General features: G+C 43.4%; 2 protein-coding genes across 10 annotated transcripts in view; both read right to left on the bottom strand.

Annotated features, from left to right (window-relative positions):
• Nucleotides 1-18578, bottom strand: part of tbc1d4 (TBC1 domain family, member 4) — a 31862-nt gene extending 13284 nt beyond the window's left edge. For 2 of the 7 annotated variants that reach the window (XM_071520392.1, XM_071520390.1), the window contains exons 1-13: nucleotides 17484-18578; nucleotides 9673-9801; nucleotides 9346-9583; nucleotides 7976-8220; nucleotides 6657-6746; nucleotides 6036-6140; nucleotides 5778-5910; nucleotides 5561-5652; nucleotides 5247-5357; nucleotides 4116-4235; nucleotides 3379-3438; nucleotides 959-1176; nucleotides 299-451 (exon numbers count right to left, since the gene is read on the bottom strand). In XM_071520392.1, coding sequence (XP_071376493.1) covers nucleotides 299-451; nucleotides 959-1176; nucleotides 3379-3438; nucleotides 4116-4235; nucleotides 5247-5357; nucleotides 5561-5652; nucleotides 5778-5910; nucleotides 6036-6140; nucleotides 6657-6746; nucleotides 7976-8220; nucleotides 9346-9583; nucleotides 9673-9801; nucleotides 17484-17882 — 2093 coding nt within the window. In that variant the 5' untranslated portion in view covers nucleotides 17883-18578. The remainder of the gene's footprint in view (nucleotides 1-298; nucleotides 452-958; nucleotides 1177-3378; nucleotides 3439-4115; nucleotides 4236-5246; nucleotides 5358-5560; nucleotides 5653-5777; nucleotides 5911-6035; nucleotides 6141-6656; nucleotides 6747-7975; nucleotides 8221-9345; nucleotides 9584-9672; nucleotides 9802-17483) is intronic. The other 5 variants (XM_071520394.1, XM_071520393.1, XM_071520391.1 and 2 more) reach the window with 4 other exon arrangements.
• Nucleotides 18579-19731: 1153 nt separating this feature from the next.
• On the bottom strand, nucleotides 19732-23603 carry commd6 (COMM domain containing 6). 3 transcript variants are annotated; one of them, XM_071520398.1, is made up of 7 exons: nucleotides 23540-23603; nucleotides 23068-23126; nucleotides 22217-22282; nucleotides 22051-22127; nucleotides 21515-21683; nucleotides 21188-21340; nucleotides 19732-20683 (listed from the first exon to the last, which is right to left on the bottom strand). In XM_071520398.1, the coding sequence occupies exons 1-7, from the start codon at nucleotides 23574-23576 to the stop codon at nucleotides 20633-20635; spliced, it is 612 nt and encodes a 203-aa protein (XP_071376499.1). In that variant the 5' UTR covers nucleotides 23577-23603; the 3' UTR covers nucleotides 19732-20632. The 3 variants fall into 3 exon arrangements, with proteins under 3 accessions (XP_071376499.1, XP_071376500.1, XP_071376501.1); XM_071520399.1 differs by lacking the exon at nucleotides 22217-22282 and having other exon boundaries at nucleotides 23540-23575; XM_071520400.1 differs by lacking the exons at nucleotides 21515-21683; nucleotides 22051-22127; nucleotides 23068-23126; nucleotides 23540-23603 and having other exon boundaries at nucleotides 22254-22265.
• Nucleotides 23604-26926: the final 3323 nt, after the last annotated feature.

Below are 26926 nucleotides of genomic sequence, written 5' to 3'. Positions count from 1 at the left end.
GCCATGCAAAAAAGCTTCATATCTGCATGCAAATAAAACAAGAGTGGAGCACATCAGCATCCCCTTCTACTTCTGAGGAAAATAGGAAGAGTCCAGCTAGACAGTAATCTTTTCTGTTAAAAAAACAGGGGCTGTCGATAGAAAAAGGTAGAAAGCTAGATGTTAAAAGGTTTGGACAGACGAACACGAATATGGCTACCGCCTTCCCAGCCATGAACAGCACCTCCCTCCCATCCCCTCTGTCCCTGGCCGATGCTTTCGGGTCTAAGCAGGGGGTCGGCTGTGCACCCCCTCTCACCTCTTGAGGCTCCCACTGTCAGCCAGGGAGCCCAGGGACCCCAGGGAGCCCTGGTAAAAGCTTTTCAGGAAAGTGGGAGCGGAGAAGGAGGAGGGGAGGCTGAAGGAGGACTCACTCTCCGAGACGCTGCGCGTTCTCGAGACGGCCACGGGACTGGGTGAGCCGAACACACATGAAACGGCCACAAATAAAAACAAACACATTATACAAAGAAAGGGCTGCAGCTCGGAGCTCAGAAAAACCCTGCAGACTCATGAGGCATCAAACAGTGACAGGAAACTTGTGATGCTATTGTTCAAGGACAGTGGGGCTGGAGCTGGGGAGATTTCTCAGAGTTTAGGATTGATCAAAGCGCTGCAAATAGATTACATTGTGTGTGTATGTCAAAGGTCAACTAAATATTTAGTATTTCCCAGTTAGTGTCAAACTGATTAAAGGAGAGCAACAGGTTAAGAATTTCCATAACAATGTTAGCTTTAGCCATAAGTGTCTTCAAACAGAACCCCAAAACTCCCTCCAATATATCCCAAACATTTCAGTACAATTTATTCTAGGGAAACCACATCCACTCCAGCAAGTTTACCAAAGGTTGCGTGAAATAGATCATTCCTTACTCAAACTAGAACAATAGTGACATGGAAGTGATGCTGGTTGAGTTACCTGCCCTGCAGTAGTTCAGGGTTCACAGACTGCTGTCTGCGGAGCGGGGCCTGCTTGCTCTGGGTGGCCGGCTGGCCCTCGAAGGAGATGCGTTTCTTCACAGGGGGATGGCTGAAGGTGTGAGCGCGCCGACGGAACTGCAGGCCGGCCTCCGGATCGTCATCAGGGAAGCTAGGAGGGGAACCTGGAGGGGAGTGACCGGGAGATTCCTCGTCCTGCTGAGGGTGACAGAGATGAAAGAGACGTCAAAGGGGGTAAGATGTTATTGCACATGTTGCACACATTTAAAGTGACAGCCTGATGCAGATTTATTAAGTTTGAAGATATATATATTTGTATGTGTTTTTTATGTAGTTTATTAGCATGCTCAATTTTCTGATCTATCTGATAGTAATTTTGAGTGAGAAGAATGATGAATAATGAATTGCAAGCTGAATATATAATCAAACAACAATGATCTGAAATGCAGAGTATGGCTATACTGGGGTGTGGAGTAACCTGGGTCTAAGTCAGGCAAAATTCAAAGGGCATGTATGGTAAATTGTTTTGGAACTCAAACCACATACAGCATATAATTCTACTCCAGAGGTTATGTAAAGCCAAACGCCAGATAAAGCACACTAGCTCAACTAGCCAAGTTACAACAGGTCTGCACTCACCTAGCCCGTGCCCCCCACAACAAGACTCACTCCAGGTTCAACTCCCCGCAACACTCTTGGATTCTGTGCTACCTCATGCCTGGCCGTACAACTCCCACATCTATTGTATTCTAATGGCCAACGTCCTGTGACTCACAGCATCACACACTATTGGTGGGGAGGCCCTCGATGGCTCAGCTCCTGACCAAACCCTCCAATCTCCTCTCTTCGTGCTCCGAGAGACCTCCCTCTCTAAGATCTGACATGATACGAGACAATAACTCAGACATTTCTTACAATGTGCAAAAAGCAGCCACTCAAAAAAAACAGTCACTGCAGGGTTTGATAGAATCACTATCTCACACAATTATTAAGCTGACTCATATCTGACACTGCTGATCACAAAGCACGCTGTAATATCTGGTGCATTTATGTAAATCGCATTAGACGTGACTGTCAGCTTAACGGCTTAATTGTCACTTGTACAATGTAAGATATATGGGTAAGATGAAGCGGTTCAGATTGGGACGGGGCCAACATCACATGAGGAGCCTAGCTACACTTACTGTAGTGCTGAGTCCTGTTTACAGGGCTAAGAAGAGGAAGCCAGGAGAGGCACGGCTCAGCAGACACAGAACTGGACATCCTGACTTTATTTCCTGCTTGCCAGGGGATCTGCATCCTGACACAATCCCCAGACTACGACTCACTCAGCTGAACCGCAGGGCAAAACAACAGTCTTGGTTGTAAACACTGCTTCTATGGATTCGACTCGTAGTGTCAGGGATTAAACAGAGGGGGGGCGCAGGCAAGTCAAACAGAATAACAGCATTAAAAGAAGAAGGAATAGAAGTGAAACAAACAAGAAAGTGTATTTGTACATCTAGTTGTGACGCTTAATGCCGCATTCAAGTCTTATCGGAAGAAGCAGAAGAACGGGATGCCATCTGGTTGCTACAACTTGGAAGCCTTCACATGTTTAACTCGTTGGAATGCCCACTTCCAAAATCATTTTATTTACTAATTTACCATAAACTAACTACAGCAGACAGTACTCTTCATAAACCGGGTTGATTGTATTACAGTGAAAATAACTGATAATTTTGATTTTTATTATCTTGGACATGGACAAGTGGATTCGCTGCTGTGTTTGCCAGCTGTGTTGACACACTTCCACAACTGGTGACGCCAAGTGGGAGATATTGGAGCCCAAAAAATAATTCCCACATATCCTACTTATTTTGTGTTGTTTTTTCCCAGTCAGCAGCTTGTACTTTCGGTAAGTCTGACATGACATGAACGCAACATAAAAGGCAAAGTAGAAGTCATATGACAAATGGAGCATGTCGGGTCACAAGCACGGCCCATTTCTAGTCTGCGTATTTAGTATAATAAGTCACAGATCCCCCCTATATACCTCTGATGACTGATGGGGGGTCAGAGGAACTCCATCACACACTCTCCCCACATTCTGCACAGCAGTGACATAGTTCTGCCATCCAACAACCCCAAATGGTTAACTGACAGCTTGACAAACACACTCCCCGCTGTACTGTTTGTCTTTGGGGGCTACAGATAAACCGTGGAACAGCCCAGCATCCTCCGTCCCCACGTGAGACCCTGAGGTTTGCATCTCAAAGCGGTCGCCCGCTTCTCAAACGGGTCCCGTTCTGGGAACACGTGCAGGAATATAACATCCTTCTAATAGACACTGGCTGAAAAGTGAGAATTCCCAGAGGCCCGGCTCTGGGAAGAGTCACATTCCCGCTCAAGGACACTTACTCTATCAAAACTGCCCAAGCTTCCCATGCTTCCTAAGCGGCCTCGCATCCGACTGGCACCCTGGAGACAGAGGGGATTACATAACATCAGACTTCTCAAAACACAAATGGGTTAAGAAAAAAAAAATACAATACACAATTAAAAACAGGATATTGGTCAAGCATCCTTATAAAACACTTTCTAAAAATGTAACAACCGTCCCTGATATATAAAGAAAAAATGTGTCTTCGCTCATAGGCGCTGGGTAGTGTCAGGAGCACAGTAAAAAAACATCAAATAGAAATAAATCAGGAAATTAAGTAAAAGCACAAATATTTCCTGACCGACAATGTCATTGTTTAGCAAACTCTCTGAGACAATAACAGATGGCAGCAGAGGTCTCAGACTGCCTGGATCCATCAACTAAGGAATTATTCTGCCGTCTCACTGGCAGATATGGGTCAATCCAAATCCCCTGGATGACAATGACACGGAGATGGCAACAGATAGAAAGGTAGGGCAGAGAGAGAGACACACACAGCGGGACACAGCAGGATGGCTCAGTTCTGTCGGGAGTTGGGAAGATGAGAGACAGAGAGAGGGATAAACTTAGAAAGAGAGAGAAAAAGAGACGGCCAGCAAGAGAGAGATGGCGAAGATAAAACAACAGGGTAGGGAATTAAATTTAAATAGAAGAGACAGAGGCAGAAGAGAAAAAGTGTAAAAAAAAAAAAAAAACCTCTCAGCTCAGTTCCTACCCTTGAAAAGATGTTCTCCAGAGAGCTGGTGAGGGAGGTGCGAGCTTTATTCTTCAGGATATCGAGTTTGAAGCGGCCGCCGGTGGCTGTGCCGTCTCCCGCTGCTGAGTTTGGCGCATTCTGTCACCGAACAACAGACAGAAACAAGCTGTCAGAGGCCAGGTAAAGAAACGGATATTAAAATGTGACTGCAGTGGCTTTTATTGTATGCCCAAATAGCTTCAGTAAACAGACTCTGGATTATTTATGTAGATGTGTAAAGAGTACGTTAGTTTCCCATAGCAAACCAAGAGTTGAGTGGTGAAGAGTTTTGGAGTTACAGTCAAGGAGTAAGAATGCATGAGAGTGTTTTTTGAAAACAAGACTGCGAGGAAGTCTACAGCTGGCTGTTGCATTAAAATACTGAAATTGAACTCGGGGGTGAGCCATTCAAATTAAAATATTCAACACACAATCCCTCGCTCTAGATTATGTTAAAGTCTTTTTAATTTAACCATTAATTTACCAGGCAGATCATTTAAGAACAAATTGTTATTTATTCATTATTTATTCTTATTAAAAAGGTACCAATGCACAACACATTCATATAAATAAATGTCTATTATGCTACTCTCTATGGATACTGATATAACAAAATAGTGATTCAGCCTATAGCCAGTTCATCAAAGCTTTTACATCACACCCGGTGTCTGGTAGGTCTTTCCTGGGAAAAATCCTCTGACGCATTTTACATTTCCATATTTCACTTTTCAATGAGTCTTGTTTGGTGAAATTCGAGGACTCAAAATCGGCACTTTTGGGGTACGACATGACACTGGTCAACATTAGACATCAACTCATCATTTACACATCATTTAATAAAAAAAATCAAGTACTTTCAAAGCTATCCATTCATTGTCAAAAACTTTTAAAGCCTTATTTTATATTACACAAATCTTCCAAGGATCATCATGGCCCGTGGGAACCCTGAAGACATACGGGCCACACTGTTTGACTGTGAAGTGATCTCTGGGGAGAGCAGTGCTAAAACTCTACAGCGACTCTGCAGCTCTGGACGTGTAAGAGGTTCATCTCAGCCCTTGTGACATAGAAGAGTTATAGGAAGTTCTTCCAGGCCTACAGTGTAATTACCTGAGGGCCTTCTCCAATGTGGAGGTGGGACTTCTGTTTGGTTCCACACAGCTGTCTCAGATGGAGAATCACCAGCTCATTCTCCTCTTGGTCTGATCCAGGCTTCATCCTCTGCAGACACAGACACAGACACAGACACACACACACACACACACAGACATACTTCAGAGCTCCAGGAAAATCATGACCCTACAGCAGCTGTGGTATCTGCCCAAATCAACTGTTTCTGGTAAACCATCACCAATAAATGTTAATGCGTCACTCATTTTGCCAGTGAAGAAAGCGGCTTTTCTCCAAGCAGCGTCGATCCTCACCTGAACCCGCTCGAAAATCTCAGCCTGCTCATTGTCAGTCAGCCGGGAGAGATATTTTTGGATGGCTAGCTTCGCTCTGGGTGGATAGAGACCTGGAAACACACGAGGAAACAAGAATCTTGCTTTGACTCCCAGAGAGAAATATAGCCTGCATCAATATATTCATGAGTCAAGCCAGAGAAAGCACTGGATGTGTGGCTGAGTTTGCGATGCATACCCTCAATCCGCTCACACAGCTTGTGCAGGTCATGCATGGGGCAGGCTTCGCAGAGCTGGATCTGGGTTTTGTTGCTCTGCAAGGCTGCTGCGGTGCTGAAGGCCTGCTTCAGGGTCAGCATCACCTCATCCACCTGGCACACACACACCAACACAGACATAGACAGACAGCGGGGAGAAGTTTCTAGTAACTAAAATCAAGGGATTGAGGCTGAAAGTGCCTGAAGTGGTTTTGTTTCGGATGCTCTGTGTGACTCACCAGGGACTCACTGGCACACTGGAAGACATAGCAGACATACTGACTGGGACCAGACTCCGCAGGTTCTCGACAGATGAATCCAAAATGGTCTGTCTGCTTTATACCCTGCATCAAAGTCCAGACAAAAACCCCCCACAAATAAGCAACTAGCATAAACCGCAGAGGGGAAGGACACTTTCAGGTCTTTGAGTTCAGTCCCACAATAGCGATGATGAAATTGCAACTGCTGAAGGATAACATATGTCACTGATGCCATAATAGCTCTTGACATTTTCCCTGATGCCAAAAATATGTCATTTAATTTGTGAAATGGCCGCTGCGCTCACACTAGTGCATTATATTTATGGGGGGATGGCTGCTCAAAGGAATGGGATTGCATCTGGCAAGGATAATACATTTCAATGTCACTGACAAAGATGTAATTTGCCATCAAATCAAGGATACAAGATTAGAGGCCGGCTTTATAGTAAGGAAGAGCAGTAATGCATTAGCGATCAAGCGAAGAATATATGCAAAGAAAAAGTATTTGGTGGTAGAGCTTGTCCTCTGACTAGGGGAGGGAGGGGAGGGGAGAGGGGGGGGGGTGTTAGTGTAACCACAGCCAGGTAAAAACAAACTAACCTGAGAGCAGGATGAGATATCTTTGAAGTTCTTCTCCAGCACCACTGTTTTACTGTCCGGACTTATGAGATTTACCTCAAAACGTCCCACCTGTGAAACACAAACACGTACAGATGCGCACACACACACACACACACACACACACACACACAGGATAATAAGGAATCTAACTTTTATACACAGGTAATAGATAATTATACATAGATAATATTGTAACTTTACAGGTAAAGAGGTTCACAATGTCTTATGATGTAGTATCTCATGACAAGGATTATGGCTGTTCTCAGAGACCCACTCAATGAAAGACACACACACACATGCACACACACAATACCAAGGTCAATAGTCTGCACAAATGATTTTTCCCATAATTGACTGCTATGGAGGGTATCATATTGAGCGCTGTGCTCTAGTTTCCTAAATTAGCTTCATGAGGAAATGGGCACGGTGTGTGAGGAATGGCAGCTGGCTAACTCCACCGCCTGCATGCTAATCATAACAAAGCGGCCTTACATCTTCACAGGAGTAGTGCTGCAGTCACAAATTCTGCTCGGGAGAGTTACAGCCTCTTTATTCGAGGCAGTAACACGGGGCCTCGCTAGCTTGTAGTTTGTAACTGCCAGCCGCTTGCCCATTAAAATGATTTGCACTAGTAAGCACCTCGGAGGCTAGGCTAAATGCAGAGAGGGATTGAATGACAAACAGTGCTGAAACAAGCAAGCATTTGGTTTTTCTTGTGTAACAGAAGGCTTTGAGTACTTAGCCTCATTATTACTTGCTACCGGTAAGTGAAAAAATTTGGTCAATCCATCTCATTGACAAGGGGGATTAACAGTTCTGCTCATAAACCAAGCCTCTACTACAATTTGGATGAAATCCAAAGGTTATAAAGTAAGAGTGCAATTTAACACCTACACATTAGATTTTTTTCCATCAATACCATGATCGCATACAATATTTACTCCCAACAGTTGACTGCAAATTACTGAAACTCAAATATAATGGATCCCTTGGTGCTGGCTAAGCATGTGAGTGCATGTTCAGCCACATGTTCCAGTGAGAGGGCATGCTGTTATGCTAAAGCTCCACGGCTGTATGGGAACTCTCTCCACACTGCTGGGTTTTGTTTCTTGACTGCAAGAGGAGAAACCTCTGAGGAGCTAGGCTAAGTCTGAAACCAAGACATCAACAAAAGTAAAGCCCATGATTACATCTCGTGACATTTCATAAGGTACCTGGACACTACTGAACTGTACTTATTGGCATCATGAACGGTGTGAGGTGTGTTATCAGCTGAGCGCCGCACTCATTTTCTGTACCTGGAAGAGCATGGTGCGGTTCTTGTCTGCGTCAGAAGGCTGGACGTGGTTGGGTGCGCTGGAGTGTCTGCGGCGCATGGAGCCCATCATGACGCCCTCCCTGGGCTTCCTCTGCAGACTCCCCGCCAGGCTGTTGCAGCGCGTACGAAACTCCTGCTGTTCCTCGAAACCAGAGTCCTCCAGGATGCACTCAGGGAACGCTCCCCTAAGGCTGCCCTGACTGGAACTGCTGGACAGGCCCATACCTGGACCAGATACAGCAGGGATACACTAAGTTGTTATAGAACAAAGACAAGGCAACAGTAAACGAGTCGTCCCAAGAATGACGGTCAGACGCAGTCCTCCGTGTAGCCAATCAGTAACAAATATGACCTGTAATTGTGGCGCCCTCCTTGGGCCAAATCAGTGAAATTTTGAAAATGCAACAATGAGTGCAGCGATGATATGCATCACTCTAATCAGTGGTGTCTGAGATATTGTGTGGGACACATGGCCAAAAAAATGACCAATGTAGCACCCCCCTTTGGGCCAATTAGTGTAATTCTGAAAATGATACAATGCAGTGGTGAGATGCATCATTCCCCAAAGTTTCATCAAAATCCAATCAGTGGTGTCTAAGATATTGCATGCAATGTATGAACAAACAAATGAAAGAGACTCATCTATAGTCTTCCCCCCGAATTCATCATGGGGGACAAAAATGCACTAAAAGAGGCAATCTATTTCTGAGGATCTTGTCTCTAAGCTCTGTTCCAGAGAGGGAAGCGGGGCTCTCAGATAATGAAACATGCCCTCCAGCAGCCATATTGGAAGTCCGCAGCTCTTGGGCAACAACAGCTGAGAAGAGCGGATTGCATTTCTGAATTTACCACTTGGCCACCTCAACAGTATCAAATAGACATGGTAAATTTATGTGTTGTTTTTGCCTGGATACTGATAATGTTTGCAGTGATACATATGACCCATTTTCTGTTTAGATAATGTCAGCTTGTTAGCAAGCTAACCATAGCATCTGGTCAGCTAACTTTTAAAATCTTCTTGTTAATACATCTGATCTCCAATAAGGTCCAAGACAGCACCAGCCATGGTTGGTAGGAAGAGTTTCTGCTGTAACTGCAGAGCCTCTATATCTATCAAGAGGATGCTTCTTAAAAAAGGGGAAAATCCACCCTTGTATGCTCTTCCACCAAAAACCTCAACCTGCCTTGTCTACTTCTACCTTCTACTTCAGTGATGGGCCAAGAAATGCAAGGTACATCACCAATAGCTGCTTTTTTAACAGTGTTAAAGTGTCTAAGGTTGGATTTTTCCTTTAAAGTCAAATCAATAAAACAAGTTAGCTTAAACCTCTTCCTGCATGAGGCTCTTACCTCCACCATTGATCATATCCTCCAGTCCAGGGCTGTCGGGATCCTCCAGGCTCTCATTCAGGATAGAGGAGAGGGGGTCTCCTTCTCCCCCCACGATGAACTCCACGGGGGCGCTCTCTGTGGAGCCGCGTTGGCCGTTGAGCAATCGCAGGCGTTTGCGCTCCACCTCATGCTGGCGAAACTTATCGATGCAATCGTCGATGAGGGTAGACGGTGCCTTCTTGTGCGCAACTGTCACCTGGATTTTTTTTTGATTCAATGACAATGATTCAATGGCCGTGTCACATGCAAACATTCCACATGTAAGACATGCACATTCATTTCTACCTTGCCACAGTAAAGCACTTCAAACTTCTGAGAGTTGTAGAAGGCCTCGTCGGTCTCCTGCTTGGGCTTGGCGTCTTCCTTCAGGGCCGACTTGGACACTTGGCGAATACCGCTGATCACCTCAGGAACCTGACAGGAGCAGAGGAGGGAGAAACAGAAATGATTAAGAGGAAGACACATTAACAAGGAAGACTATAACAAAGAGAAATGGAAACAAACTGGAAGCATGTGCAGGAGGAGGTTTTCTCTATCGTACAATGCGAGGTGAGGCATAAATGAGAACAGTACAACATCAATATCAATACATTTGTAAGGAAAGATTATGAAATAACACAGTAACAGAGCTTCTGCATTACCCGGAATGATAGTTTTATATCAGTTGTTTTCAGTTTCGGAAACCTGACTGCAGGTCACCCTTGAAAATGAGACCTTGAAAATAACAATAATAATCTGAGAACACTAATAGGAATCCAAAACGGAGGACAACTCTGAAAGTAAATTAAATAAATAGCCTAAATAAAATAACCATCACAACTTGCAGTGGTTGACCCCTTACCTATAAAAAAGTGGCATCAATCCAAGCCAGATGGTCTGGATTTAAATGTACTGTAGATAGAAAGCTTAAAAAGCACTACATCATCAAACCCTGAGAACTTCTTTTGCTTAACACTTAAGATGGGCTGACTGCACGTCGTAACTTTAAATAGTTCAAGGCGAACAAAACAACCCAAGATTTACACTAACAAAGACCAGTCAACAACAGACAGACAAAACACCACAATGGTGACAGAACTAGGCGAGGAGCCAGGAAACGCCCAGGCTCTATAAGACCGAAGACAAAACAGAAGGCTGGAAGAAATGAGAGACTTGAAGGTCAACTAGCCTGTTTCTGCTCCACTGTGTTACGCACACTTGCTGGCGGAGCAGCCAGTGCCATCCATGCCAGAAAACATGGGGAAAAGTGTTGTATAACTCACGTCAACGGAGGAAACTAAGCTGCACAAGTCAAGACAGAGAATACAAGTCTTCCCAAGTATATTCTTTAGCAATACTGGGGAATGTGAATCCTCTTAAGACATTTTGGTCACATGTCATTTGCATACTCCAATGTTGATTAGGGCTGGGTATCGTTTAAAAAATTACGATACCAGTACCAATACCAGGACCCTTAAAGTGATACCGATACCAATAGAGTACTTCATTCGATACCTTTTTTTTTACGTTTTGGTGGCATCTCGGCACGCTGAACTGCCGACTCCGTCACACACACACACACACCGCTCGACTTCATCACCACAGACTGTATGGGCTGTAGCTGCTGCGGTAGTCGGCCAATCACACGTCACATTAAGTTGAAGAACGCTTGCGGTGATTGGCTGCGCGCAAAACCATCCAAATAGTCATTTTTTAGTTTTATAGTCTAGATCTGTGTACAAAAAGTATCGAATGTAGGTATCGTTTGACTGGAGAAGTTTCGATACTGCTTGGTACTGGGTTATTTCGGTCGATACCTTAAAGGTATCGAGTACCGATACCCAGCCCTAATGTTGATACTCATGAACATCTATTTTTTGACACCTGATAGTTGAGTATCAACATTGGACTATCCAACTGTGGTGAAAGGAGAAAAGTCTGATGTCTGAGGCCACAGAATCAATATAGCATGCCAACATTAGTTTGGTAGACACAACAAGACTGATGGCCACTGAATACTAGCTCCCTAAAAAGCAAGAGTGCCTAGAACCAGGGTCAGAGCCAAGGTCAGGCAAACACCTTGTTTAAGGCAACAATAAATGCCAAAACAAACAGTGGCTCCACATTCTGCACACACACATCTCCTATCATATCTGATAAGATTTACGTATGGCCTGTTGAGCAAATATGCTTTTAGTTTAGAGGGGATGTTATGTAACAAAATACATCAGTCCTAGTCCAGTGATGTGATCAGGGCAACAGCAAAAAGAAAACAGAAGGGGAAAGGTAGGCAAGCAGGGTAATTCATTAGGAATGAATGGGAGATGTGCAAGGAGGAAAAACTGCTATCCTGAAAAATCATATCCCTGCTACTCACAGAGGCCAATTCATCTATGAGACACAGAATCAAATATTTTGCCTGACCCTGCCATGTTGTTGCTGTGGCTACATGAGCCATTTTAAGGTCACACTTTCCAAGCGCCTGCCTCCTCCAGGGTTGAACCGAGCATGGCTGGAGACAGAGGGCTCCTTTGAGATATTGGGGGGTGGGGGTCATACATACACGGCCATCTCTTCACTCAAACAAAACTCTGACTTGTAGAAGTAAGAGCACGGGTGTGGCTGAGTTTCTAACCGTCAACAGGCTTATTTCCCAAGAATCCTTGAAGATTTCCACTAGGCTAAATCTTTTGAGATGACAGCAAACTGTAAGCTGCCAAAACTAAACTCTGCAAAGGCACATATGAAATAGTATCATCAAAAAGGCAAAACGTGTTACCATGGGTTAAAAAAAATATACAAAACGGCCAAAGACTACATTTTAGGGTTCCCTTAGTGACATAAATGCATTACAAACATGGGCTAACGGAGCAGGTGCCTAAATATACTGGCTTCCGGTAAAGACATCATTCTATGTCCCTGGCCCATCCCACAATGTAACGGTCCCAATGGCAATCAAATATATCAATACATTTTACTCGTTTAACATTACACAAACAAAACGTTGTGCTTCTAAACACAGGCACCACGGACACTAGTGATGTCAAGGTAACTCAGAGGGCCTGACAGGTGAGAGAGGATCCTGTCTGGGAATCACAGCAGTGCTGTCCGGCCTTGAGCTGGCTGTTATGTCTTGCACCACTTGACTCATTGATGAAAACATGACACATAGTGTCGTCTTAACATTTAAAAGACCTGCTGGATTATACATGAGTAAGATGACGCCACAGCACCGTTTGATCTGATTAATTATTTGTAGTCAACCCAATACAGAGCCAGTGAAGTCGCTCCTTCCTTGGATGAGACAGGCACAGTGGTCTGTAGCGAGGGAGCTGAGATGACAGACATGCGGTTTCAGTAGAAAACTATTCAAATTAATCCTCCCACACCGATTGTTCCTCAAGCTGTTTTTATTCCTAACCTTCACCCATCATTGTCTGCCTCTCTCAGACAATATCAGCAACTCTGGCTGTGATACTGAGCCTGTCTGAATAAACACTAACAGCCAAGCGCAGCTTTAGAGCTTAGGAGAAAACAAACATGAGGATTGTCCCCTCTGAGCTGGTAGAGTCCTGAGCACTTTCAGTGAGTCAGCTCATGTCTCATGCCATGCCAACCTCCCCTACAATAGGCTTAATATCTGATTAAACATAGCGGTTGGCACACATAGTTCTTTTACCCTTATCAGCACCATAATGCCAAACCACAGGGAAACAACGGAAGTTCAACACACTAGGTTTGCCCATAGCATCTGTGATTAGACCCAATTAGACTCCCTTTGAGAGACAGATGTTATCACTGCTTCAATACAAGATAAGGATGGAAACATTGGCTGAGGCATAGGAAATTATTTGTGTCAGAGAACAGAATGCCATCCAAGATTCCCTAATTATTATGTTAAAGGGACTAAATGTAGATATTGTGACTAAGCTACTCACAGTAAAGCAAAGAATACAAAGCCAGTTACAGTTGAATCAGAATACCCAATCAGAATAATGATGATAATGAGGCTCTACTGTGGTAGGACATCACTAGGAAAAACACTGCGGCTTTGGTAGACCTGATGTCTATTTTTGCCTGACCTCCATGTCGCCTAATTAGGAACAGCCAGGCCCAAGTGCTCTGTGGAGGCACAGAGACCCAAAGATTGTATAAAAAAGGCACCTTGTTGTTCTCGTGTGCTTCCACCTGCGCCTCAATACAGCGATGACGTCCTCCCAGTGCTTTTCCATCTGCCCGAGGACACACCAGCCACAGCCAGCTGACAAAAGTCATGTTCCAACTCAAAACAAAGCAAGACACAGGCTCCCATGTCACCTTGACAGGGGGAGGGCGCTCATATCGCACTGAAAAATCTCCATGTGCCAGGAAGGTGAGTAAACTGAACTGCCTGTTTGGTGAAGCGTTTCTCCCTCTGTTGTTTTTATTTTTTTTTACTGTTGCCTATTGTACACCTTTTGTACTTCTGACATCAAACAATTCACCCAACACCCACATCTTCCTTCCCCTCCCACGATTCTCCACCTACTCAACAGGCTACGTGTCTCTATTATTTGTTATGAAAATACAATGTCAGAGGAAGACCACTGAATTTCCACTTAAAAATTGTATTATATAGCCAAGGACAGAGAACGAAATGCAAAAGATGGAAACAGGTGACTGTGACAGTGCACACAATGATTTCTGGAGATAAAGGTATATTTTTGAATATGTGGCGATACTATATATCGTTGTATACTATAACAAATGCTGAACCTTGTTTGGATGTAAAAGTTAACAGTTAGATTAGTGCATGAGCCCACAAAGTCAGTCGCCCAATCACTGTCAGTGGAGCAGCTCCAGGGCGCGCATTTCATCAAAATGTCACATGACATCACAGAACAGAATCTTGGTTCTCTGGTTTCTCGCTTTGCAAGAAACTTGATCATGTTAACAAAAAGTGATTGGGCTGTCTCAGGTGAAATCTTAAAGCTGTACTAGTTAAGATTTTTATGAATACAGCCTTCCTATCAGCACAAAGTAGGGCTGCAACAGAGAAGAGCTTCCCTCCCCCCCTAACTGAGACGCCATGGATTCACCCTTTCAGCCCAGTGAAATTCTGGTGTTGGTTATGGTCACTGGCAGGAAAACACTTCCACCCACAGAAGTGATGATTTGAAACTCAAGCACAAATCTGTTTCCTAAGCAGCTGTGACAAGTGCTCCGTCCAGAGAAAGCTGAACTCACCAACGTTAGATCTTTTGCCTCTCTCATCCTTTTGATATCCTTTGGAATAAAGTGATCACAGACTAGCTGGATTGGTAAACAAGAGCATACTGTGTGCAGTTTACCGACGTCACATTATGCTTTCTGGGTACTGAAATTCAAACCGTTTCCAAATGGTTACCTCTTGCAACCCGCCAACATGCAAAGTTGCCTAGCGCAGATTTAAACTGCGTGGTATTCCCCTTTAATAGGTCATGGGTCACTTGGGCTTTTGTAAAGGAAACCTGCTGTAGAGACCCCCCCCCCCTTCCCATATCTGGCATTCTGAAATAGCACTGTTATCTCCAGGGGTCCGGTCACTCTTGCCTTGACCTGACTTGGCTCGCGTACCGTTGTCACCGGGTCCTACAAGAGGACCCATTGGACAGCGAAGGGTCACCCAGTGGTCTTAGGGGAGTGAGAGATTCCACAGTGGCCTTGTTCCAAGTCAGAGCACAACATGAGCCTACTGTTTACACCGTGCAGCCTCAGACCGTCTATCGCTGATTCGATGATGGCACAACAGGGTTGAGTCACTGCTCTATTTGCGCCCGCTGCTATGCCAGTCTCACTGAGGAGGTAAATGAGTATCCCAGACTCTGAGCCAGGCAAAAGGTTACAACTAAACTCCAAATGGCAGTCTGTTTGTTCAGCGTGCTTGGATGACATGTCGGTTTAATTCATGGTTTGTTTTGCAGTTATGCCACTATAGCCTTAGCTTGTTTTCATGGATGCACCAATCAATCATCAATCTAGAGTTCTATGGTTCTATCAGAGTTGATTTAGCGGGCCTTAAATGTGCGAATGGCTGCACCAGGTGCATTACTAATTTGAGCTAGATCAACAAGTTTCTAGATGAAACAGTTCATTAGGACTGAACTTGCATTTCAAGTTGAGGAAGTAAAACTATGTTTTTACTAGCCAACCTATCAAACAAAAGAAAATGCGCCGTGAGGCATGCCTCTTTCATGCATATGCTATTCTTTGTCAGCCATTATTCATGTTGGACTTGACTGATTCCCATGGTTACATAATTTAATAGCTTTCCATGAATCGACCTTGTGTCAACTAAGCCCCTCTCTTCTACAAGACACCATGACAGCCAACTCATCTTAACCTTTCACATCTTACTGACAGATGCAAGAAGTCTGTCTTCAGGCTTTCACAATGTACCGCTGTCACTCCTAAAAGCTAAGAATAGATGTGAGAACATGTCTCTCTCCTACTGTCCCTCTGCCTAAAAATAAAGCAATAACTCATCATGTGTTCAAACTCAGCTGGGAAAAAAGACAGCCACAGTCGCACAATAAAAAAAAAAGACAGAATGCCCACGCTATAAACAGGAAACAAGTTGGTTAATAATCAGATCAGTTACAGTGACAGGGTGGCCCGCAAGGCAACGCAGTTCTGATTGGACGAAGAGTGCATTCCACATGGTCCACCTTGCACATGTTGCTAGCTGCTGGCTACCAAACCAGTTTTTCTTGCGTAACGATCCAGAGCGAGGTACTATGCAAGGCAAGCTGCCTCTCCAACTGCTGTATGCATTCATGCCCCAGTACTAGAGGGGCCAAACGCCTCGAAAGTGCATCTGCCTCCGACTTGCTGCCTCTGCCACTCTCAGCTTTCACCAGCAGACAAACAGCCTGCTCTGGTCTTGCACATACCACAGGAAACGTGATACAGCCGATACAGGCACACTTAAGATCCTTGAAAAACGTGAGCATGACTGTATGTCTGCTTGTGAGCAATATTTGTGCAGGGTTCCTGGTTCACTAGGGAGACAAGAGTAAAAGGGACAAGTGTCAGACTTCAGCTTGTTATTAAGGCCTTTACTTCGATTTGCCTTATGCTGTCTGAGCAATGATCTTGGCACAACCCCAGACCACGTGATTCATGTATAAACAAAAAAACTGCACAAAGGCCTAACCCCAAACATGGATTAAGCACACATTCTCATTTACTCCCTTAAATCCTCACTCACACACAGACACAAACACACACCAATGCCACTGGGGTGAGCTCTTGAGTACCGTGCCCTAGATATCTGTCATCAGGAACATTTCTGCAAAAAAAAAAGAATGATTGCAAACTGATTTTCTGACACTTACTCCCACCTTCCTGAATTTCAACTGTTTACCAGATTTTCGGTTTGTTACTCAAGAGCGGTGTGCTGATCAGAGCATGTAAATGTGCTGATTCAATATTGTGCCCATTGAGTTCCTGTCACAACACAGACGGACAGAGACGTTTGATCCCCTACAAGGAAAGCACTGAGATGGATTAACTTTGCCAAAAATCCAGGTTGCCCGCTGCATTATCCACACCAACCGGTGGCCTAAATACTTAATACCAAAAGCAAACATGTTTTGCCCATTCCCTAATCTACAGTGTGCATTTGAAATGAAATGACACAGTAGTTATCTCAAGGAACATTCAGTCCAGGCTTTGCAGGACATTTACTTTGGCCTATATTTGCCTTTAAAAAGAGCTATGAGTCGATAATACATTTCAGAAGGATACTAAACAAATATCACAGCAAAAGGATAAGCCCCTGTAGGAATATAAAGGGAATGTTACAGTATTACAATGATTTCAAAATAACATTCAGTATGATAAGGGTATTACAATCTCACTGCACTGGAAGTCTCTATAGCAATATTATACAATATTATATTGATTTTTCATTAGGGTAAGATCAAACTGACTATTGATACCCTCATGAAAATAATTCAGATGCATGTTGGTTGCATTTTCTCAGTCAAATGTTCTGCACATTTTCAATGGTATGTGATCTGTTCTTGTCCTGTTCCTGGTGTTATTGTTGTGCAAAAGTTTTTTAGTTTTTTTTTGTCAGTCTTGGGTAGACCTACCTGGTTGGGGTCGCAGGCCTTGAAGACATGACAAGACATCTCAGACTCGGGGTTGTCAGGCTGACCCCGCAGCAGATAGGCAAAATAGGTGAGGTCATTGCTGTTGTGAATGAACCGAGAGATGAGCTGCGCTTTGTGCTCGAATATGAAGACCGACGAGCTGCTGTTGTTGGACGGGACGCATCGGACGACTGGGGGGATCAGGACCAGCTGAACTTCTCTCGCCTGCGCCCCGGGACCGCAGTCGCTCTTCTCGCTCTTCCTCCGGATCTCGGCCACCAGCCACGGCAGCATGGGCAGGGTGGTCCGCCTGTCCAGCGACGACCACCCGATGTACCACAGGCTGAATCTTTTGTCCGACTTCGGGGGGCTGCTCTCCTTCTCATCCTGGCCCTCCATGTCGACCCGCTGAAGCTCGCTGTCCTGAAGCTCGATGACAGCAACGTGAGACTCAGACTGGCTTTCCAGTGAGCTGAAGACTTCTTTCAGAAATGACACCGATTTATCATTCTCTTAAGCGAAAGGCGAGCGCAAATCTAAAGGCTGTTTCTGCTTCCAAGTTGAGGCTAGTTTGCAACAGTTTGCATGTCCATGTTCCCAGTAAAAGTTGACACAACGAAGGCGATTATTAGTATGCACACACCAACATGTGCTCCTCGTGTCCACCAATGCAACGAGTCCTTGTTGTCCAGAAACCACCCAAAGCCTGTCGGATAGATATTTTTCCTGCAAGGATGTCAACTAAATTGACTTATATAGTCATGCAATTGTAGCTTTCCCCCTGCTCTGCTCATTCACTAATTGCATGAGCAGTGGGCCAAACGCTAAACAACCCTGTGCTGTAGTTTCCAACCTTGCTTGCTAAAACGTGGCGTTGGAAGCCTCCAGTGTAAACAGTAGTCGCCCAGAAATCAGACTTCTTGGACGCGTTTTGCTTTTCTCCTGAGCGCAAAACTGGGCCACGCATTAATTAGTTGTAGCCCTAAAAGTCCTGTTGCATGTAACCCTCGCTCCCTCGCATTTTTCTTTGTCAACTGCCTCTAAAAGGCATAAATTGATGCTTGTTTATCGCTTTGGTGCAGGCTCCCGTCTGTGATCCTTCCATCCACAACGCCTTGGAGGCGGAGCGGCCGTGCGCGTCGGCAACCCGCCCATCCACCCATCGCATGTGCAGGAGGAGTGGGACGGGTCGGGCCGCTTGCTTAAACGTGACAGGGGCGAGGCTCCGCCCCTCCCACGGTGCACAATTGTTGGCAAGTCAGTATGGAAAGTGTGTGTCGGCTCTATGATGGACCCAAAGGTGAGGCAGACACTTGGCCAGGTACAAAAATGTTGGAATCACAGTGGAAAAAGATGCAATATTGAGATGCATAATAAGAGTTACGCTTCACAAACTGAGGAATGTGTTTTAAATCCTTGTCTGCGTGCGTGTACTCAAGCAAATAGTTGCTGGATGACATGAAACCCTTGGACAGATGTAATCACAGATATACATTATGCACTAGAGGAGTTCCCTTACTACCAACCAAATGCCATGGTTTCAAGCACTCCCTCTGTCCTATAAATAGTAGCAGCACTAGATGTACCCTCATCATGGAGGCAGTGGCCTTGGAGCAGCAGCCTGCCAACACCAACCCCACTGGTGCAGACTATAATAGTATACTATAATAATAAAAATAATTATACAAATATGTACATACAGTATATACTATAAATGAGTAGACCAGGGGTTATCAAATGTTTTCATGGCATAGATCCCCAAATAGATACACAATAGGCCACAGACCCTCTTTTGATAAGATTTTGTCCCAAGGAACCCATATGGATTTTTTTTTGGGGTGTTGATTTTGGATTTTTTTTAACTGTCTACACTGTACATGGGGATAAAATAGTGAGTGAATCCTATGATTAGAATAATCATTCTTATACAACCTCTAACTGGGATAATTCCAAGTGAATTATAGTGAAATTAAACTATTTCTCATCTTGCAGGACTCCCCCTGGGCCCCCCTCAAGGACCCCTGGAGGTCCCTGGACCCCACTGGGGGAAAAACTGTGCTACACTATACAATTAGACATGCATAAGTCAGAATAATTTATCTCCAGATTCTCACTTTTCAGAGTTGGTAGATGGAAAAACAATTACACTACTTAATAAGTTTCATTCAATTGAATGTATAATTGCTTTATTCTAATTTGTTCCCTGAGCTGTGAAGTGGAATGAAATAACCACACAGTGAAGTTTGAATTAATTTCTTGTTAAATATTTATTACATTATTGTTAAGTGATATCCAAGTAAGGATGGACAAAAGTTGAAAAAAGTAAAGGCCAGTTTAGGATTATAGGCATACCAGTGTGACTTGGAAAAACACACACAGCAACAGTAACAGCCTGCATTGTCAAGACTAAAACAAATATTAAAACAAAGCAGTTAATGTAAACAGTTGATTTGGATAATACTTCATAAGCTATTCAAACTATAAATAAATTAAACTACTGCAAAGCAGAAAAGCTTTTTTAGCCAGCGACTGACAATATAACATGTAGTATACAGTATGTTGTCACAAAGCTAGTCACAAACCCCTAACCACGACAAAAATCTTGTGTTCCGACGTAACATAAGCAACAGTTTTATTAAGCTTGGTAATGTATTTTCATTTTATATAGTCAAAAGGTACCAGGTCAGATGCAAATGGACGTTTCAATGCCAACTATGTCACAATCAATATAAACCATATCAACGTCAGACAGCCCTCCTCTACAGTGAATCAGGGTTCTACAGTGCTACCAGTGTAGTTGCATATAACCCTAAAATTAAACTCATCCTACCTGGATAATTGAAAAGGAAGAAGAGGCACATTTACATCTTTACATTCAAAGCAGGGATGGGCACTTTGAACTATTTTCACAGTTCAAACTCCTAAATTTAATACTTTAGGAGCTCATGCGCTCCATGGAAAAAAATGGCACTGTAGAGCCTTGTCACTGAGAAGCAATTGACATTTACAGTAATCTCCATCCACGGCGTTGGACACAACATGTGGCATCTGATGTGGCAAACACCTGTGTCAAGCTATTCTTCCATTGGTTCCATGTAAACTGGGATGCTTTCTTATGACAACACAGCGGGACATGCAGATCTGTGCCATCATACAGTCTCCAAAACAGCTGCCATCTCCTTGAACTGCTTGTGAAAGTTCTGCAGAAAACAAAAAAAATCATCTCAAAATGATGCTTATTCATAATTGATAGCTTACTGTGATGTGGTATAGAGCTGCAACGATTAATCGATTAGTTGTCAACTATTAAATTAATCGCCAACTATTTTGATAATAGATTAACCGGTTTGAGTAATTTTTTAAGAAAAATAAGTCAAAATTCTCTGATTCCAGCTTCTTAAATGTGAATATTTTCTGGTTTCTTTACTCCTCTATGACAGTAAACTGAATATCTTTGGGTTGTGGACAAAACAAGACATTTGAGGACGTCATCTTGGGCTTTGGGAAACACTGATCGACATTTTTCACTATTTTCTGAAATTTTATAGACCAAACAGCTAATCTATTAATCGAGAAAATAATCGACAGATTAATCGACAATGAAAATAATCATTAGTTGCAGCCCTAATGTGGTAATAAAGCCAATGTATTATAAGTGCATACTAAGCACTGCACTCACATGACATGCCCTTTCACATACAAACCTGGAACTGTGGAACAGTCATCTCGAAAGACCTCTGACGGATCTGTCCAGACGGCTCAGCGATCTTCAGCAGCAGAGACACATAGGGAGAGTTGAGAGACCGGCAGGTGTCAGAGCTCACTGCCATGCCAAGTTTCCACTGCATGTCCACCAACTAGAGAGATACAGCAACAAGGGTTAAGTCTCATCAACACAGATCACTTGTCACTCTTCTCATCTCATTAAGGAGATGCACAAATTCTGTGATCATGTTGTCAGAAACATTCTCATTTGACAATGGATGAGACTGCCTTACTGCATCTGACTTGGGTTCTCAAAAATAACATACCTGGCCAATGCTGAGCATGTCTTGAGCCTCTTGCTGGGCATGGACTAGTGCGCCCTGTTCAGTCCACAGCCTCTGCACCACCTGCAGGGAGGCTTTGGGCCACTTGCCGCTGCCCTCTTCCAGCCTCGACACCAGGTCATCTCCAGAGAGGTTGCTCTTCGTAGCTGACCTGACACATGGCGATACAAATTTTCAGTATCACACCCTACAGTATGACTATGTGCTTATTCATGTGTGATTTAGCCTTTTACTAGGCCCATGACAGCTGGATAAAAGCCATGCTCTATTACACTGAGCCATTGGAGCCCATGCCATAGTCAGGCTAAGCCAAGTTCCTCAGCTTTATGTGGTCCTATCTAGTATATAGTGCATTTTGGATGAACATGCAATTGCATCAAACTGGGCAAACTTATTAACACATTGGGCCTTGATCAATATCAGAAAGAGGGAACGGGGGCTAACAGGGAGAAGGGACACCCACCCAATACAGAATTGTAACAACCCACATTCAGAGACAAAAATAAGAGGGAAGATACCTGAATGTTAACAAGAGAAATCTGATAATGTTTTGCAGAGCTTCGTCGTCAAGTCTGACTCCATCTCTCTGAAACCTCTGCCCAGAACAAGAAAACAAGTTGTGAAAGAGGAACTTGTGAAGATGGGTTGCTGAGAGTGAAAAATTGTAAGGAAATATTGACTCACATCAGACAAATCAGCTGAATCTACTCCCCTGGTCTGCCCTTGAAGATAAGTCAGAATGTGCTGACACTGTGGAGATTATAAGATTAGTTATCATAACTATAACCTCTAGGGCAACAACACACCACCCAGTGCAATTTATGCAGGGCATGGCTACTTATAGCCCTAGAATAACAACCTTTACATTGTATTCAACATCCCATTGTTGTTCCTTTGTTAGGGGTTTGCCCCACAACCGCTTGATCAAGCAGCAAATCTTCAAAGATGCAGGTGCAATGGCTGTATTGCCAATATTTTAAGCAGACAGCTCAGGAGCATTATTGTTAAGGTTTTCACAAGAGACATAAATGGAAAGAGTTTGGTAATTACAGTTTTCATGGGCATGTTGTGTGAGCGCAATAATCTTGCTCCAAGACAGTTGCTAGGCAACTATTGATTCTATGCCAGCCAACTTTTTAAAAGTTTGGTACCTCACTGTGGTGTCAGGGGCATTTTTCACATTTTGCAGCCACTACTTCTTAACTAGTTCTTCAGAAAGGGTCGAAACATTGTCCAAACCTGGCCAAATAAGTGGTTCTGGTTTCCTTTCCTTGTGAAGGAATTTACACTAATGTGCAAAGGCAATAAAACTAAAACTTCTCTAAAATTCTGAAATTTATGCAATCCTTAAACCTGCAAGTATGTTTGACTAACGCTATAAGGCTAGTGTTGGCTGTATTAAAATATATTCGTCTTTCTTCAAAGGGTAAACTAGACTTAGGGCTTCTGTAGGCACACTGCAGTAGAAATACAATTTCTGTGTTTGGCTTCGATGGGGATAAAAATCAATTTAGGGATAAGATAAATATTCTCACTGTTTCGGTGAACAGATCAGGAGAAAGCCTTCCGATGTTGTCCACAATTTTGTTAACGCCTGAAATGCAAAAGTATAGCTAAGGTTAGTTATTTTAATTAACGTTTACCAACTCCTAGTCTCTTCTAGTCGGGGCAGGTGTGGGGGTAATGACTAGTAATGTTACGTCTGACATTACTAATGACCACAGTCACCAAGACCTGCTACCTAAAAACCTAGGTGTGCTTGGTCAGTTAACGGCGTTAGCTAAACATAGCCAGCTAACCCTAGCAAAGGTCTATGAGATGAGAGCTGGCTGGCTAACTAGGGAAGCTCTGTGTTAGCTGACGCTAACAAGTAAGTTACCGCAAAACAGCCTGAATGTACAATGTTGTTGTCAACAGCCAAGCATGTCTTTAGCAGACGTTTCCTCTTCTAACTACAACCTGTTGAAAACACTGTCCTGTGATGCTGTGATTTAAGTTAAAACCCACCATATGATTCCTCTACTGCTGGCATCTTCTTGCTCATCAAGTGCTATGGTGAACTGAACAGCCGCCCTCCCTCCACCAAAAGCTGAAATGAAGGACAACAGCGCCCCCCTCCGGCTTCCACACGTCAGGGCATAACAACACAATTACCTTCAGTTTGAGGCAGATTTTATTAACTGGTTTTAAAATAATTACTAGAAACGGATGCCATATGAATGTCAAAGCAAAATTGAGTTTGCTTATTTACAGCTGGTGCAAAGTTAAAGGTAAGGGGCAACTGCTGGCTGTCTACGTCTGAAACACGCCCATGCCCTGGAATGGTCCATTGTAGGGCTGGTGGTGTGTGCAGTACATTCACAAATCAATCATTTTTCGGACAAATAGCCAAAGAACAACAATTTAGAGTATAATAATAATATATCTTTAAATTAAATATACGCCAGTTAATGTCTGTTCATGGAGTGAATAACTGGAAGTGGTGTATTTATGTTTATAAACAAGCACTAACCCCCTTGTATTACTTGAACGTCAAGTTCACTTACAGACCCGGAAGCGCGTGCCAGCTGTCAAACAGATTTGCAAAAATCAGTTTCAGCACTTGGTTGAAAGGAAAATAACTGTTTACGTTAGCTGAAAATGGAAGGCCCACGCTGGTTGCCTCTGGAGGCGAATCCAGAAGTATGTATAGTTATTATTTTATCAAGGTATATTCTTTTATCCAAATCATTCACCCACAAGCGTGAGAGCTAACTGGTAGCTAGCAAAAGAGAACAAAAGCTGAAGCCGGTGTGGCTACGTTAGTTTGCTAACCTAAAAGGAAGTTGATTAACGTTCTTATTTGTTTGTTTTTCCTTTTCAGGTCATGTCAAAAGTGAGTATTTCCCTCTTATTGCACTTAACACCAGACGGGCCAGTTTGTTGAACTCTGCTGAACTGTTCTGTGGCCAAGCGACGTCCAGAGGCATAAGGCCTACCTAGCATCACAGAGATAATGTTTGCATCGATTGCAACATCAAGGAATTCATTTCATGAAACAATGTGATGTAAAATTGATAAACTCCCCTAAAGATGGCAAACCAGAAATAGGCAATAAGCACTATGACCTAATAAGTTATTATTTCTTTATTATTATAATTTAATATCATTATGAACCAGTGTTTTTAGTAGAATATGTTTTTGTACGTTCTCTTGCCTTATTCTTCTAACCCACACCCATATGAGCTGCATAGTTTTTTGTAAGCACACCAGTCAGTAGCATTTCATGCAGATGTCCATTGCTTTATTTCTTGTCCATTTGCCTGACACTGTGGCTTATTCCCTGCAGTGAAGGCTGCAGAAAGTGTCAAACCATTCGCATAGACAAAGGAAACTTAAGGTGTTAAAGAAAGCTTAAGGTTACTTGATTTAACTCTCGTTCAATACCCAGCCTTGCTGCAGCACACATCGTAGTTAACATTTGTTGGAGATGTAGGCCGCCTTGATGTAGGGGCTGCCCTGGAGTGGTTAGGCAGGAGCAGCCTTCTCACAGAATTCAGGGTTACCAAGAGCAGCCTGTGTATGCTTGATTCCCATGTTTACAATGTAAAAGAGATTGGGATCTTTGCCTGAGATTTAAGATGTGGGGCGAAGGTGGGACATTTGGTTCCTTTCTTTTTTGCTTCTAGCACTTGAGGTAAAGACCATGTTGGAGAAGGAAAGGGAAAAACTGCATTAACTGCTGACGTTGACAGCTAGCTAAATGGAAGTTATGATTAGCTATTGTGCAGGTATAAAGATAAGGTGAAACTTTAATGATGCCTATGGGGAAATTGGGACATTACAGCAAGCTACATAGAGTAGAGATTTGTAAGCTGCTACGCTGGTGAGGACACACTTGCCTTAATGTGTTACCTGTGTGGGATAACTAGCAGATGCTAGCACCGCTGCCAAAAGTCTGCCTTAACACACTGACTTAGCTAATTAGAAAATGATTTTTCTTAGTGAAAAAGGAATTTCTCAGCACTGATTTTGAATGGAGAAACCATAGTCCTGTGCTTAACAACAAGAATTCATGGTCTTTGCAGGAAAGAGGGCAAGGTGTTTTTTGGGATCTACTTTTTTCATCCCTCAAGGCAGTGGTGCAGGGTCGCTTATACCAGCTAGTGCTGGTAGGAGTTAAGTATCTTGCTCAAAGATAGGTATGGGGATCAAAACCATGACCCTCCGGTTAGGGAAAGATTTCATTAACCAGTAGGCCACCCTGCCGTGTGCTCCTTTAGGCTGAGATGCTGAAAAAAGTTAGAAATAGAACTTGTTTCTGCCAGTGATTTTTGTTATTGTGTAAAATGTCGGGCCTGCTGTCTCCATGACAGTTAATGCAGTCTAGTAGGTCACACATCACCTGGCTGTTCAGCCCAAATGGTGCTTTCCTACACCATTCACACTTGCCTACTAACTCCATGTAGCCCATTGTTCTGCTGCTAATAGGGGAATTTTGTGTGGAGAGAAGAGTTAAAATGATTTACAAGTTGATGACATTGCATTCACAGTTTCTGAGAATTTTTTAATTTTAAATTTCAAGGCCCAGTGGTGTGGGTTCTTGGCCTTTTTCTTAGGATAATCAGGGACTTGGGATAACCCACAATATGTCACTTCATTTTGAGTTCACCAAGTTAGCCAACTATTGTTAAGATAGCTATATGTGTCTGCATACATAAGGTTTGACTCTAAGCTTTTGCATAGTTCCTCCATTGTTTGGGTATGAAACCTACCTGGCAATTTGGGGATGTGTATGGATTGGATCCAGAACTCCTCAGCATGGTACCAAGACCAGTGTGTGCGGTGCTACTCCTCTTCCCTTTAACAGAGAAGGTACTTTTATTTCTCCTTACAACTGCTGGACCTTTTAGACTTGGTGTAGCAAGTATTTCTGTCCACAAATCATAATGATGTCTCCAAAATATGCATGTTTTAACTTCAAAGTCATAAAAATACACAAAATAAATAATTCAGTAATACCGTTTCATGCCCATATATCCGATTCCCATTTTGCACAAACTTTTCTCTTTTTCTCATACCTCTGTCCAGTATGAGGCATTCAAGCTTGAAGAGGAAGAGAAAATTAAGGCCCAGGGACAGGACGTCTCTCCTGATGTCTACTTCATAAAGCAAACCATTGGAAATGCCTGTGGAACAATAGGGTTAATTCATGCAGTGGCAAACAACCAGGCACATCTGGAATTTGGTAAGTGCTTAACAGTAGCTAGCTTGTTCTTTCTTGGGTTACAAATGTAATGGTGAACACAACATTCAGTATTGGGTTGGAACCATGATAAAGTAGCACTGCTGGTTGGTGCTTGGAGCAGGAGGATAGAAATAGGATGCTACTTGGAGCATGGGTATAAAAGTGAT

The sequence above is a fragment of the Centroberyx affinis genome, unplaced genomic scaffold (genome assembly GCF_046629955.1).
Source record: "Centroberyx affinis isolate AG114_WGS23_722 - 3 ecotype Tasmania unplaced genomic scaffold, CSIRO-AGI_Caff_v1 ptg000798l_1, whole genome shotgun sequence".
NCBI classification, from domain to species: domain Eukaryota; kingdom Metazoa; phylum Chordata; class Actinopteri; order Beryciformes; family Berycidae; genus Centroberyx; species Centroberyx affinis.
The sequence above is the reverse complement of the archived record's forward strand: the minus strand, read 5'-3'. Positions and strand labels throughout refer to the sequence as shown.